The sequence below is a fragment of the Rhinoderma darwinii genome, chromosome 5 (genome assembly GCF_050947455.1).
Source record: "Rhinoderma darwinii isolate aRhiDar2 chromosome 5, aRhiDar2.hap1, whole genome shotgun sequence".
Lineage (NCBI taxonomy): Eukaryota > Metazoa > Chordata > Amphibia > Anura > Rhinodermatidae > Rhinoderma > Rhinoderma darwinii.
The window spans coordinates 102,263,711-102,278,010 of NC_134691.1; the positions used below are offsets into that span (position 1 = coordinate 102,263,711).

A 14,300-nucleotide genomic window follows, 5' to 3' on the forward strand; every position below is an offset into this window, starting at 1 on the left:
ACGATTTGCGGAAATTAATTAAAAAATAGAAAAATGGAAGAAATTTTGTAAAAATTACCATTTTCCCCTATTTTTAACTGCAATATGTCACATATGTACACACATACTGTACAATTTTTTTAATTAAATATATATTTCTATCTCTTTACTCCATTTTGGCAGCACTTTTGAAAAAATTAAATAAATTTTCAGCAATTTAGAGGACTTAAAAATTGAATAATAATTTTATAAATTTTGAAGTACATTTTGTTTTCCTGCACCAAGCCAGGTTTTCAGAGGCTCATAGGTGTCAGAATGGTGGAAACCCCCACAAATGACCCCATTTAGAAAACTAGACCCCTTAAGGTATTTACCGAAGGGTATAGTAAGTATTGGTAAGTATTTTGACCCCACAGTTTTTTGCTAAATGTAATACATAGCAGGTGAAAAAAAAAAAATTTCACTTTTTTTTCATAAAAGTATCAGTTTGAAGACCAATTTCTTTGTAAAGCGACCATGAGACTGAAGAAACACACCACAAAATCTATCACCCTGTTTCTCCTGTTTTCAAAAATACCAACATTGTGGCCCTAATGCGCTGCCTGGACACACGGCAGGACCCAAAAGGAAGGGAGCACCCGGAGGCTTTCAGGACTCATATTTTGCTTGAAAATGTTTTAGGCCCCACTGTACATTTGGAGAGGCTTTGAGCTGCCAGAACGATAGAAACTCCCCATAAACGACCCCATTTAGAAAACTAGACCCCATAAGGTATTTATTTAGGGGTATAGTAATTATTTTGACTCCACAGTTCTTTGCTAAATTTAATGCATATCAGGTGAAAAAAAAAATAATTTCACTTTTTTCATAAAAGTATTTGTTTGAAGACCGATTTCTTTGTAAAGCGACCATGAGACTGAAGAAACACACCACAAAATCTATCACCCTCTTTCTCCTGTTTTCAAAAATACCCACATTGTGGCCCTAATGCGTTGTTTGGACACACGGCAGGGCCCCAAAGGAAGGGAACACCCGGAGGCTTTCAGGACTCATATTTTGCTTGAAAATATTTTAGGCCCCAATGTACATTTGGAGAAGCTTTGAGCTGCCAGAATGATAGAAACTCCCCATAAACTACCCCATTTCGAAAACTAGACCCCTTAAGGTATTTATCTAGGGGTATAGTTAGCATTTTGACCACACAGGTTTTTCGCTAAATATATTGAAATTAGTCTGTAAGAATTAAAATGTACTTTTTTTCTGAAACATAGAAATTTTTATTATTTACAAGGAATAACGAAGAAAATGCACCCCAACATTTGTAAAGCAATGTCTCCCGATTACGACAATACCCCATATGTGGTAATAAACTGCTGTTTGGACCCACAGCAGGGCTCAGAAGGGAAGGAGCGCCATTTGGATTTATGATTTTGCTGGAATGGTTTTCGTTGCCATGTCGCATTTGCAATGCACTGGAGGGACCAAAACAGTGGAAACCCACCAAAAGTGACCCCATTTTGGAAAAACCTAGGAATTTTTCTAGGGGTATAGTGAGCATTTACACCCCACGGGTCTTTTGCAGAGTTTATTAGAATTAGGGCGCGAAAGTTAATATCGACATTTTTTCCACTAAAATGTTGCATTTTCTCATTTTCACAAGGGATAAAGGAGGAAAAAAACAACCATTTTTTTATAAAGCAATTTCTCCCGAGTACGGAAATACCCCACATGTGGTCATACGTTTTTTCATTAGAAATGAATTAACCCTTTCAGGACTGATCCATTTTTTGCTTTCATATTTTAGATTTTCACTCCCCGCTTTCCAAGAGCCATAACTTTTTTATTTTTCCATCAATAGAGTGGTGTGAAGGCTTATTTGTTGCGGGACAATCTGTAGTTTTCATTGGTACCATTTTGGGGTACATGCGATTTTTTTTGATCACTTTTTATTCAATTTTTTTTGCAATCCTGAGCAAAAAACAGGAATTCTGACACCGTTTTTTAGGTTTTCTTTTTGCGGCGCTCACCGTACGCTATAAATGACATTTTTACTTTATTCTGCAGGTTGGTACGGTTACGGCGATACCATATGTATATAGGTTTGGTCCTTTTTTTAGCGTTTGCGCAATAAAATGACTTATTTATAAAAAAAAAAAATTCTGTGTCCCCATATTCTGAGAGCCATAATTTTTTAGTCAAAAAAGCTGTGTAAGGGCTTGTTTTTTGCGGGACGGATAGAAGTTTTTATTGGTACTATTTTCGGGTACATGCAACTTTTTGATCACTTTTTATTCTTTATTTAGGGAGCGGTGGTGACCCAAAAAATTGCGATTCTGTCGTAGTTTTTTATTGATTTTTTTTTGGGGTGTTCATCGTGCGGGAAAAATAACATTATAGTTTTATAGTTGGGGTCGTTACGAACGCGGTGATACCAGATATGTGTACTTTTTTAACGTGTTCATTTTTTTTTATAATAAAAGTCTTATTATAGGAAAAAAAGCATTTAGTGTTTATAGAACTTATAACTTTTATTTTTTCACTTTTTTTAAAACATTTTTATTACTTTTTTTTTACTTTTTTAACTTGTCCCACTAGGGGACACTTAGTCTTGCAGCTTTGATTGCTGCTAGAGTACATTACACTACACACGTAGTGTAATGTACTCTAACTGTCATTGTGACGTGACTGTCACACTGACAGGAAGCAGAGGAGGACCGGCCGGACGCTGTTCCTCCGAGGCTTCCGTGCATGGCAACCCGGAGGTCATTATCTGACCTCCGATTGCCGTGACAAGCATCGGTAGCCCCCACGATCACTTCGTGGGGGCTGCTGATGTGCTTCAAACCACTTAAATGCGGCGACGGCAATCCGTCGCTGCACTTAAGGGGTTAACTGCCAAAATCAGCGGCGATAGTCCGCTGTCCGGCAAGACTGATGTCTCAGCTGTCGGGGACAACTGTCAGCGCGGGTCTGTCACTCTGTGTTTACACAGAGTGACAGTTTGAAATGCGGACGAAAATGAACGTCATGGTGCGGGAACTAGCAGCCGACCATGACGTTCATTTTCGTCCTTGGTCGTTAAGGGGTTAAACCATTGAAATGCAAACACCCCGCCAAAAACATAAATAGAACTTTGTGTAACGAACACTTGTTCAGTGAGTTACATATCATTTAATGACTGGATCAATTTTTCTTTTGTCCACAGAGAAATAGATTGGACATCCTTTGCTGTGTCCCAGGATGTAAGAGGAGCCGTGGATCTGCAAAACCAAAGAGCTGGCTTTTCCTGTTCTTCAAAAAGATTTACTCCCCCTTAATATTGAAAGACTGGATGAGACCAATAGTGGTAAGTATTGTATATTACTGCAGGAAATGTCTTCATATACCAGGCAAACGGCATAGTAAACCTATACTGGATAAAAAGGCAAATAAGCCACTCCGAAATCTGGGCGACCACTCGTGTGGATGTTGTAATGTTGGTTATAATGGTGGTCAACCGGCTGCTCCAGAAATGTCATTCTTAAAATGATGGGAGAAGTCAAAAATAAATATCTTTTATATTTTTGTTTTCTTAGGAGGGAATGCTCTTTAACCCCTTAATGGCCAGCCTATTTTAGACCTTAATGACCAGGCTATTTTTTACGTTTTTCCATCGTCTCATTCCAAGGGCTGTAACTTTTTTTATTTTTGCGTCGACATAGCCGTATAAGGTCTTGTTTTTTGCGGGACAAGTTGTGTTTTTTAATAGAACCATTTTGGGGTACATATAATTTATTGATTATCTTTTTTTTGGGGGGGGGGATAGACAAAAACCCGGAAATTTCGCAACTCTTTTTTTGCGTACTAAATTACGCCGTTTACCGTGTGGTATAAATAACACAATAACTTTATTCAGCGGGTTGCAACTATACCAAATTTTTATCGATTTTGTATGTTTTACTACTTTTACACAGTAAAAACACTTTTTCTTCCAAAATTATTCGTTTTTGTGTCTCCATATTTGAAGAGCCGTAACTTTTTTTTTTTTATTATTATTGTTCCGCTGATGCAGCTGTATGTTTTTTTTTTTGCGGGACGACTTGTAGTTTTTATTGGTACTATTTTATAGTAGGTGCGACTTTTTGATCACTTTTTATCACATTTTTTTTTAAAGTCAGGATTCACAGAAAACAGCAATTTTCCATTGTTTTTTATTATTTTTTTTACGGCGTACACCGTGCAGGTTAAATAATACAATTGCTTTATAGTTGGGGTCGTAACGGACGCGGCGATACCAAATATGTGTAACTCTTTTACTTTATTTATTTTTCTTTAATAGTAAAGCAGTTTGTAAGGGGAAAAAGTGGGTTTTTCATTTTTTTTTTAAATTTTTTTTTTTTTTTTTTTTTTTTTTTTATTTATTAACTTTTGCTAAACTTCTTTTTTTTTTTTTTTTTAAAAGTCCCACTAGGGGACTTTAATATGCGATCATCCGATCGCTTTTATAATACACTGCAATAATTTTGTATTGCAGTGTATTACTGCCTGTCTTTTTAAAATGGACAGGCATCTGCTAGGCCATGCCTCTGGCATGACCAAGCAGGCATTCACTACAGGCAGACCTGGGGGCCTTTATTAGGCCCCCGCCTGCCATAGAAGACACAGACACTCGGCGATCTTATCGCCTGGTGTCGGTGGGAGAGAGAGGGAGCTCCCTCCCTCTCTACAAAACCGCTCCAATGCGGCGCTTGCTATTGAGCGCTGCATCTGAGGGGTTAAACGGGTGAGATCGATACTCCTCTCAATCTCACCCGTTAGAGCAAGGATGCCCCCAACCCTCAGCTACCTCTGAGAGCAGGGAGATTTTGACGGCTCCCTTCTCTGTTTTATTTATTCTGATGCAGCGCCGTGAAAAAGGCTTATGCATCAGAATAAAGCCCATTAGTGGCCGCCGTGAAAAGGCGTATTGGCGGTCACTAACTGGTTAAATGGGTTGTATCATTGAGAAAACCTCTTCTCTTAAAAACAGCTGATTGCCGTGGAACTGGCTCCTGGAACCACCAGCGATGATCTGTTATCACTGTGGGAGGGGGGCTTTGACTGGCCACTGTAGGGGAAATAAAGGGTGATTCAAAAAGGATGGTGAAAAATTATAGCCTTCATATTCATGACCGAAAGAACATAACACAACTTTATTGACATGAAAAGACCCACTATCAGTTTTATCTATACACTTAATATCCAAAGTGATTTCCATTGGTGACACGGCAGATGTCTAGGTGGTTGTCCAGTTCTGTCCAGCCACGTGCCGTTCTATCCTCGGATATGGACTCCACTGTTTTAGTTATGCGTTGTCTCCGGTCGTTCAGATCCTGTGGCGGGGGGGGGGGGGGCAGATACACTGAGTCCTTGATGTAGCTCCTCAGAACCAAGTCGCAGGGTGTTAGATCTGGCGATTTGTGAAGGCCAGCACAACATTGGTGAAACATTGTTTCTGGTGCAGCCGATCCGACATTCCAGTAGAGTTTCATTCAGGTATCGGCGAACATCCAAATGGAAATGTGAAGGTTCAGCATCCTGCTGATGGGCTTCGTTTGGCAGATCTTCCTCTGTTTGTGGCATAAGCCATTCCTTTAACATGTCCAGGTAGGAAGGGCCATAGACTTTGCCCCTTGCACAGAACACGTTTACTTTGGGTGTGTCCCTCATGTGCTCGATAAGGGCACATGGTTTTCCTGAGCCCGACTTTCTAATGCTGTGGCGATTGACCTTTCCACTGAATTGAAAGGTAGCCTCATCGCTCAATACCAGCCTGTCAGCGAATTCGTCCTCTTCCAATTAGTCCTGCAATTTTGCATCATTTTTTTTAAATCACCGCGTATAATACAAGCCGGTCTTTCAAATGAATAGCCAACCATGCAAGACATTGATGGGCACGGTCTGCCAGAGTGGGATCTGCTCTTATTTGGTGGCTCTGCTCTGGACAGAGATTCCTTGATGAGACCCTTTTAAAACCATCTTCTCTTGACCTAAAAATTAAATTGTGACTTCATCTAACTGAAAAGTGCTGCTTGCGTCATTAGTAGAGATTTAGATGATAAACGACTAACTTTACGGTGGCATTTGCTAGTTTGTTGGCTGATTTCTGCCATTGATTAATGCCATGTTTAACCCGACCAATGATCTGGAATGAGCATTTGTACGAGCGCTCGTTCGTCTGATCATCTGGCCCATGAAAAGGGGCCTTTAGCCTTCAAATCTGTATTAGAGAAATGTATTGACAATTGTAAATTCTAGAGGGGTCAGTATTGTGTTTCATACTGAGGTGAGGATCCCCAGCACAACCTGCTATTCTACAGGGTGGGCCATTTATATGGATACACCTAAATAAAATGCGAATGGTTGGTGATATTAACTTCCTGTTTGTGGCACATTAGTATATGGGAGGGGGGAAACTTTTCAAGCTGGGTGTTGACCATGGTGGCCATTTTGAAGTCGGCCATTTTGTATCCAACTTTAGTTTTTTCAATGGGAAGAGGGTCATGTGACACATCAAACTTATCGAGAATTTCACAAGAAAAACAATGGTGTGCTTGGTTTTAACGTTACTTTATTCTTTCATGAGTTATTTACAAGTTTCTGACCACTTATAAAATGTGTTCAAAGTGCTGCCCATTGTGTTGGATTGTCAATGCAACCCTCTTCTCCCACTCTTCACACACTGATAGCAACACCGCAGAAGAAATGCTAGCACAGGCTTCCAGTATCCGTGGTTTCAGTTGCTGCACATCTCGTATCTTCACAGCATAGACAATTGCCTTCAGATGACCCCAAAGATAAAAGTCTAAGGGGGTAAAATCGGGAGACCTAGGGGGCCATTCAACTGACCCACGACGACCAATCCACTTTCCAGGAAACTGTTCATCTAGGAATGCTCGGACCGACACCCATAATGTGGTGGTGCACCATCTTGCTGGAAAAACTCAGGGAACGTGCCAGCTTCAGTGCATAAAGAGGGTACACATCATGTAGCAATTTCAGCTATCCCGTGGCCTTGAGGTTTCCATTGATGAAGAATGGCCCCACTATCTTTGTACCCCATATACCACACCATACCATCAATTTTTGTGTTCCAACAGTCTTGGAGGGATCTATCCAATGTGGGTTAGTGTCAGACCAATAGCGGTGGTTTTGTTTGTTAACTTCACCATTCACATAAAAGTTTGCCTCATCACTGAAGTGTAAACTGAGGGTCCTGTTCCAATTTTTGTTTTGCCCATTCTGCAAATTCAGTGCGCCGATCTGGGTCATCCTCGTTGAGATGCTGCAGCAGCTGGAGTTTGTAAGGGTGCCATTTGTGAGTAGCTAATATCCGCGGAAGGGATGTTCGACTGATGCCACTCTCCAGTGACATGCGGCGAGTGCTACGCTGTGGGCTCTTGCTGAATGAAGCTAGGACAGCCACCGATGTTTCTTCATTAGTGACAGTTTTCATGCGTCCACATTTGGGCAAATCCAACACTGAACCAGTTTCACGAAACTTGGCAAGCAGTTTGCAAACTGTAGCATGGGAGATGGGTGGTTTCGTAGGGTGTCTTGCATTGAAATCTGCTGCAATGACCCGGGTACTGCGTTCTCCAGACATCAACACAATTTCTATCCGTGCCTCACGTGTTAACCTCTGCGACATGTCAATGGCTGTAAACAAAGAGAAGCTTGTAAATAACTCATGAAAGAATAAAGTAACATTAAAACCAAGCACACCATTGTTTTTCTTGTGAAATTCTCGATAAGTTTGATGTCACATGACCCTCTTCCCATTGAAAAAAACTAAAGTTTGATACAAAATGGCCGTCATGGTCAACACCCAGCTTGAAAAGTTTCCCCCCTCCCATATACTAATGTGCCACAAACAGGAAGTTAATATCACCAACCTTTCCCATTTTATTTAGGTGTATCCATATAAATGGCCCACCCTGTATATCCGAATCCGGCAGTGCATAGCTGCTGCCCGAGGCAACGTAGGTATTGATTCCTACAGCTCCTGTTTTCAAAATCCTATTTTTTTTTACTTTACTGGCTGGGTCTTTGTAAACAAACTAAGTTGGTTGCGTTGAATGGCGCCTACGATGCCGATTCTTAAAATGTGCTCTACTAAACTGGAGTGTAGGGGGGATAACATGGCTTTCGATGTTGGTGAATTTGTGGGTTATATTATATGAAAACAATGGATGGCATTAAGTCCATTGATTTTAGTAGGTGCATTTACATTTTACCCCCTGTCATTGCAGAACCTCTCTGCAATATGTTAATGGGGTGGTCCTAATACGAACACCCCACACAATCACTTTCTGGCATTTGTATCCACAATATGAGACGGTTCCTGATTACCGTGATATTATACATACAGTCTTGCAGGGAAAATGAAACTGTTTGATCATTTAATTTCTTCCCATTTTGGGATTCCGGATTACAGAACTTATTGGTTATATATTTTTGACAACTTTTAGAAATGTTTTAATGATTATTGCTGGTTACATCTTCTTACCTGTCGGCTTGGTTGTCTGTTTTCCAGGTGTCAGTCTTTGTGGGAATGCTTTCCTTCAGTATTGCCGTGATTAATAAAGTAGAAGTTGGGTTGGACCAATCGTTGTCAATGCCAGATGTAAGTTTACACTCGGTTTCATATTTCCCTCCGTTGTTGGATGTGTACTTTTGACTGACTGCGTTTTGTTTTACATCTTGTTCCGTTTTTTTGTTGTAGGATTCTTATGTTCTTAAGTATTTTGACTCCTTGAATAAATATATGCACAGTGGGCCTCCAGTGTATTTTGTGGTGGAAGAGGGACATGATTACAAATCAATGGAGGGCCAATCTATGGTGTGTGGTGGAGCCGGCTGCAATAACAACTCACTTGTACAACAGATTTATAATGCAGCACAAATGGACAGCTAGTAAGTAATTCCAAAACTGTAGACTAAATATTGTTATCCTTTTTAACCCCTTCCAGACATCTGTCGTATGGATACGTCATGGAAAGCTAGTGCTTCCCGCATTTTGCTGTATCCATGCGACAAATGGTGGACACCGGCTCAGAAGCTGAGACAGTGCCACCATCCCCGGGTGTCGGCTGCATGTTATAGCGGACACCCTGGGGTAATGGCGGGGACCGAAATTTGCTCCGATCCCTGCCATTAACCCCTTAAATACAGCGGTCAAAAGCGATCGCTGCATTTAAGGTGTTTGCATCTCATCGGCACCCCAGCAATGAAATTGCCGGGGTGCCGGTGGCTGCAGAGGCAACCAGAGGCATAACACTATGCCTAGTACGGAAGCCTTTTTAGGCCTTGACCAGAGGCGGGGCCTAAAAGGCTTCCGTAGCCGCCGGCAAGATGGCTCAGGAGATGAGCTGGCGGCGTCAGCGGTGGATGTCAGCTGTATGTTACTGCTGACATCCACCTGTAACGGCAGGAACCGGAGCTTACGCCGATACCTGCCGTTAACCCCTTAGATGCAGCGATCGCTGCATCTTAGTGGTTGGTAGCAGATTGGCAGCTCTGCCACGCAATCAGGGCTGCCAACTGCTGTTATGGTAACAGGAGGCCTAACAATGGCCTCCTGCTCTGCCATTACGGAAGCCATGTGGGCCCCACCCGGAGGCGAAGCATAATCGGCTTGCTGCCAGTTAATGACTGACAGATCTAATACATTGCAATACATAGGTAGTGCAATGTATTAGAAAAAAAAACTGACAGTTGGACCTTCAAGTCCCCAAGTGGGACTAAAGAAAAGTATAAAAAAAGTTGTAGAAAATATAAGTTTCAAGTAATAATAAAACACGATCACCCTTCTCCCTTATCAAGTCCTTTTATTATTGAAAAAAATAAATAAACCATACATATTTGGTTTCACCGCGTCCGTAACGGCCTGAACTATAAAGACTATGTTATTCATTTCACGCGGTGAAAGGCGTAAAATAAAAAAAACGGAATAAAAAGTGATCAAAAAGTCGCATGTATCAAAAAATGGTACCTATAAAAACTATAGCTCATCTTGCAAAAAACAAGCCCTCATACACCTCCGTCGACTAAAAAAATTAAACCGTTATGGTTCTTATAACATGGCGACAGAAAATATACATTCTTTTTACAAAAGTAATTTTATTGTGCAAAACGTAGTAAAACATAAAGTGCTATAAATTTGGTATCACCGGAATTGTACTGACCCCCAGAAAAAACGTAACATGTAATTTATAACGCACGGTGAACGGCGTAAAAAAAGCCATAAAAAGCTATGCCAGAATTGCTGGTTTTTGGTCACCTTGCCCCCCCCCCCCCCAAAAGATCAAAAAGTTGCATGGTACCCAAAAATGGTGCCAATAATAACTACAGCTCGCCCCGCAAAAAAACAGCCCTCATACCACTAAGTCTATGAAAAAATAAATTAGTTAAGGCTCCAATAAGTCAGGAAAGAAAAATATGCAGTAGTCCAGGCCTATGGGGAACATTTCTTCTGTTTCAAAAGGCGATTTTTCAAGGCCCTAAAATTAGGGAACCAGGAAAGGGAGGGCTTGAACATATCTGCTGGAAGCGAGGGTGCGCGTATTATACCAGGGCAACACTTTCCCAGCAAAATTCTCCAACCTGCGAAGGTGCGGAGTGTGGACCAAAAGGGGCATAAGAAAGGGCATCATTTATCAGCGCGACACTGGCCTGTGCAGACAGGATTTTGTCACAGCGTAACACACATCTATGGATCATTTTATAGTTTTTTTTACCCCATTATTATTCCACCTGGCTATGCCCGTGATGTACTCCGCACAGCTTACATATGCCCCCACATTATAAACTAAAATACCAGTAAAACTGCAAACAAAACTACTACCAAGCAACATCCACGCTCCAAAAGCCAAATGGTGCTCCCTCCCTTCTGAGCCCTACAGTGTGCCCAAACAGCAGTTTACTTCCACATATATGGCACCGACATACCCGGGAGAGCCCCCCTTTTTTTAAAATTTTTATATATATATATATATATATATATCAAATACCATATTTTTCGGACTATAAGACTCACCTGACCATAAGCCGCACCCAGGTTTTAGACAACAGAAAATAGAAAGAAAATTATTTGTTAAAAAATAATTTATTCTGTTTCACCACATTCTGAGAGCCAAAACATTTTTTTATCGATTGAGCGGTGTAAGGGCTTATTTTGCTGCGGGACTAAATTATTTTATTTTTTACATTGTGTTTTTTTTTTTTTTTTGTTTTTTTTTTACACATTTTATTAGTTCTCTTAGGGGACTTGAACCAGCGGCCACTTGGTTACATGTGGAGTTACTGAAACCGCGTAACTACACTGTTTCCCTAACTCCCATAGTAGTGAATCGCAGTTACGGAAGCAGTGTAGCATGCGAGCTACGCTGTTTCCTTAACTACTGTTCAGTTCTATGGCAGTTACGGAAACAGCGTAGCTCCGCGAGTTACGCTGTTTCAGTAACTCCACATGTAATCAAGTGGCCGGGAGAGCACAGAAAGCTAGAACGGGGTTTAGGGGGCCCAGTTCTAGAGATGGGTGCGGGTCCCAGAGGTGGACCCTGCCGTGTGTCCAAACAGCCATTTATGACCACGTGTGGGGTATTGCTTTACAAATGTTGCGGTGCTTTTTATCTTTTAGTCTTTGTGGGAATGAAAAAAAATTTGCTAAACCTATGTTTTATTGGAAAAAATTTAGATTTTAATTTTCACGGCCTACTACCAATAATTTCTGCAAAACACCCCTAAATTTCCTCAAGGGGTGTAGCTTCAAAAATGGGGTCACTTTTGGGGAGTTTCTATTATTTTGGCACCACAAGAGCTCTTCAAACCTGACATGGTGCCTAAAATATATTCTAATTAAAAGGAGGCCCCAAAATCCACTAGGTGCTCCTTTGCTTCTGAGACAGGTGCTTCAGTCCATTACCGCACTAGAGCCACATGTGGGACAGTTATAAAAACTGCAGAATATGGGCAATAAATATTGAGTTGCGTTTCTATTGTAAAACCTTCTGTGTTACAAAAAAAATGGATAAAAATGAATTTGTGCAACAACAAAAAAATGAAATTTGTACATTTCACCTCTACTTTGCTTTTAATTCCTGTGAAATGTCTAAAGGGTTAAGAAACTTTCTAAATGCTGTTTTGAATACTTTGAGGGGTGCAGTTTTTAAAATCGGGTGACTTATTGGGGGTTTCTAATATAGAAAGCCCTCAGTCACTTCACAACTGAACTGGTCCCTGAAAAAATAGCCTATTTGAAATTTTCTTGAAAATGTGAGAAATTGCTGCTAAAGTTCTAAGCCTTGTAACATCCTTGAAAAATAAAAGGATGTTCAAAAAACTAAGCCAATCTAAAGTAGACATATGGGGGATGTTAATTAGCAACTATTGTGTGTGGTATTACGATCTGACTTACAAGCAGATACATTTAAATTTAGAAAAATGCACATTTTTGCAATTGTTCGCAAAATTTTGGTTATTTTCACTTTTACTGAATGTAGATTGTAAGCTCTTGCGATCAGGGTCCTCACTCCCCAGGTTTGAATTGTAAATTAATTTTGTCACTATGTAATGTCTGGTATTGTTTGTTTTCATGTCCCCTCTAAATTGTAAAGTGCTGCGTAATATGTTGGCGCTATATAAATAAAGATTATTATAATTATTATTATCAAGCAAATTTTGCCAGTAACATTAAGTCCAATGTGTCACAAGAAAACAATCTCAGAATCGCTTGGATAGGTAAAAGCATTCCGAAGTTATTACCATATAAAGTGAAACATGTCAGATTTGACAAATGAAGCTCGGTCAGGAAGGTCAAAAGTGGCCAAAGAGGAAAGGGGTTAAAGCCCATACCTCTTCACTTGGGCTGCAGAGAAATAATGACTTTTTTTTTCCTTTTTCCACTGCCTTAACCTGTCAATATCTTTCATATAATTTTAGCACAAAAATCGGCTATGCCCCTTCCTCCTGGCTTGATGATTACTTTGATTGGGTGAAGCCTCAGTCTACTTGTTGCCGAGTTTATAATAACACTGAAAAGTTCTGCAATGCTTCAGGTAACTTTTCATCTGATTGTCTGGAGGTCATAATTATAGTTTGTTACACATATCTTCTCTACTAGTTAAATATTAAACTAATTCAACTAATTAAGTATTATATTGTCTTGAAGTGAAGTGTCAAGCAAAGTAATAAGCAGTTTAGAACAACTGGAATCATTCGATGAGAATGGCAAAGAAGATCAATATAGATGCTGTATATGTAAAGTTTTGAAATAGTGAACCAATGAATTGAACTTAAGCAAGCAGCACCAGGCAGCTGCTGCTAAAGCACCATAGATCTGAGATTATAGTTTTACCCTCCTATAAATCAGATTATAAATCTTATAAATCACTAGTCTGACAACTCTGGAAGAAATCCGTTCCCCTCTTTAAATGTGGACAGTTGGCAACCATATTACATGGATTTTCTGCCTTCCTCTGGATAAATAGGATGAATTTTTGTAATGCAACCTTATTAACTGGGTAACTATAATGTAGAGTCTCAAGAGGGGACTCCTGTTGAAAGTCTGTCAAGGAGGTAGAATAAAGCTCTGCCTGATTAGTTAGTCCTATGTGAAGAGGGCATCTGGCACTTCCCATAGGCCGCAATGCGCACTGAACTGAGTCAGTCCATTATTATGTAGACTAAGTTGGCTAGTTTTAACAAGTTCTTTTAAAAAGATGTTTCTCTCGTGTTTAGACCAGTGTTCCCCAACGAGTGGCTGAGGAGCCATATGTGGCTCTTTGGCCCTCTGCACATGGCACTCCAGCGCTGTTGACTTTTACAGATACCATTGTGCACTAGTGGCACCAGTGATGTCATAACAGTTCTTGATGTTGGAATTTCTGGTTTAACTCAGTTAAAGAGGCTCTGTCACCACATTAGAAGTGGCCTATCTTGTACATGATGTGATCGGCGCTGTAATGTAGATTACAGCAGTGTTCTTTATTTAGAAAATGTATCATTTTTGACGGAGTTATGACCTATATTAGCCTTATGCTAATTACTTTCTTAATGGACAACTGGGCGAGTTTTACTTTTTGACCAAGTGGGCGTTGTACAGAGGAGTGTATAACGCTGACCAATCAGTGACCAATCAGCGTCATACATTTCTCCCCATTCATTTACACAGCACATAGTAATCTTACTAGATCACTATGTGCAGACACATACTCACATATTAACGTTACTCAAGTGTCCTGACAATGGATAGATATCACTACCATTCAGGACGTAATGTCTATTCAGAATCCTGACACTTC

The 14,300-nt window shown here is 40.3% G+C and overlaps 1 protein-coding gene across 1 annotated transcript in view; it reads left to right on the top strand.

Moving 5' to 3' along the window:
* NPC1 (NPC intracellular cholesterol transporter 1) overlaps positions 1-14,300 on the top strand; it is a 92,614-nt gene that overhangs the window by 64,149 nt on the left and 14,165 nt on the right. The window contains exons 16-19 of the mRNA XM_075826342.1: positions 3,185-3,325; positions 8,534-8,623; positions 8,723-8,913; positions 12,940-13,055. Coding sequence (XP_075682457.1) covers positions 3,185-3,325; positions 8,534-8,623; positions 8,723-8,913; positions 12,940-13,055 — 538 coding nt within the window. The remainder of the gene's footprint in view (positions 1-3,184; positions 3,326-8,533; positions 8,624-8,722; positions 8,914-12,939; positions 13,056-14,300) is intronic.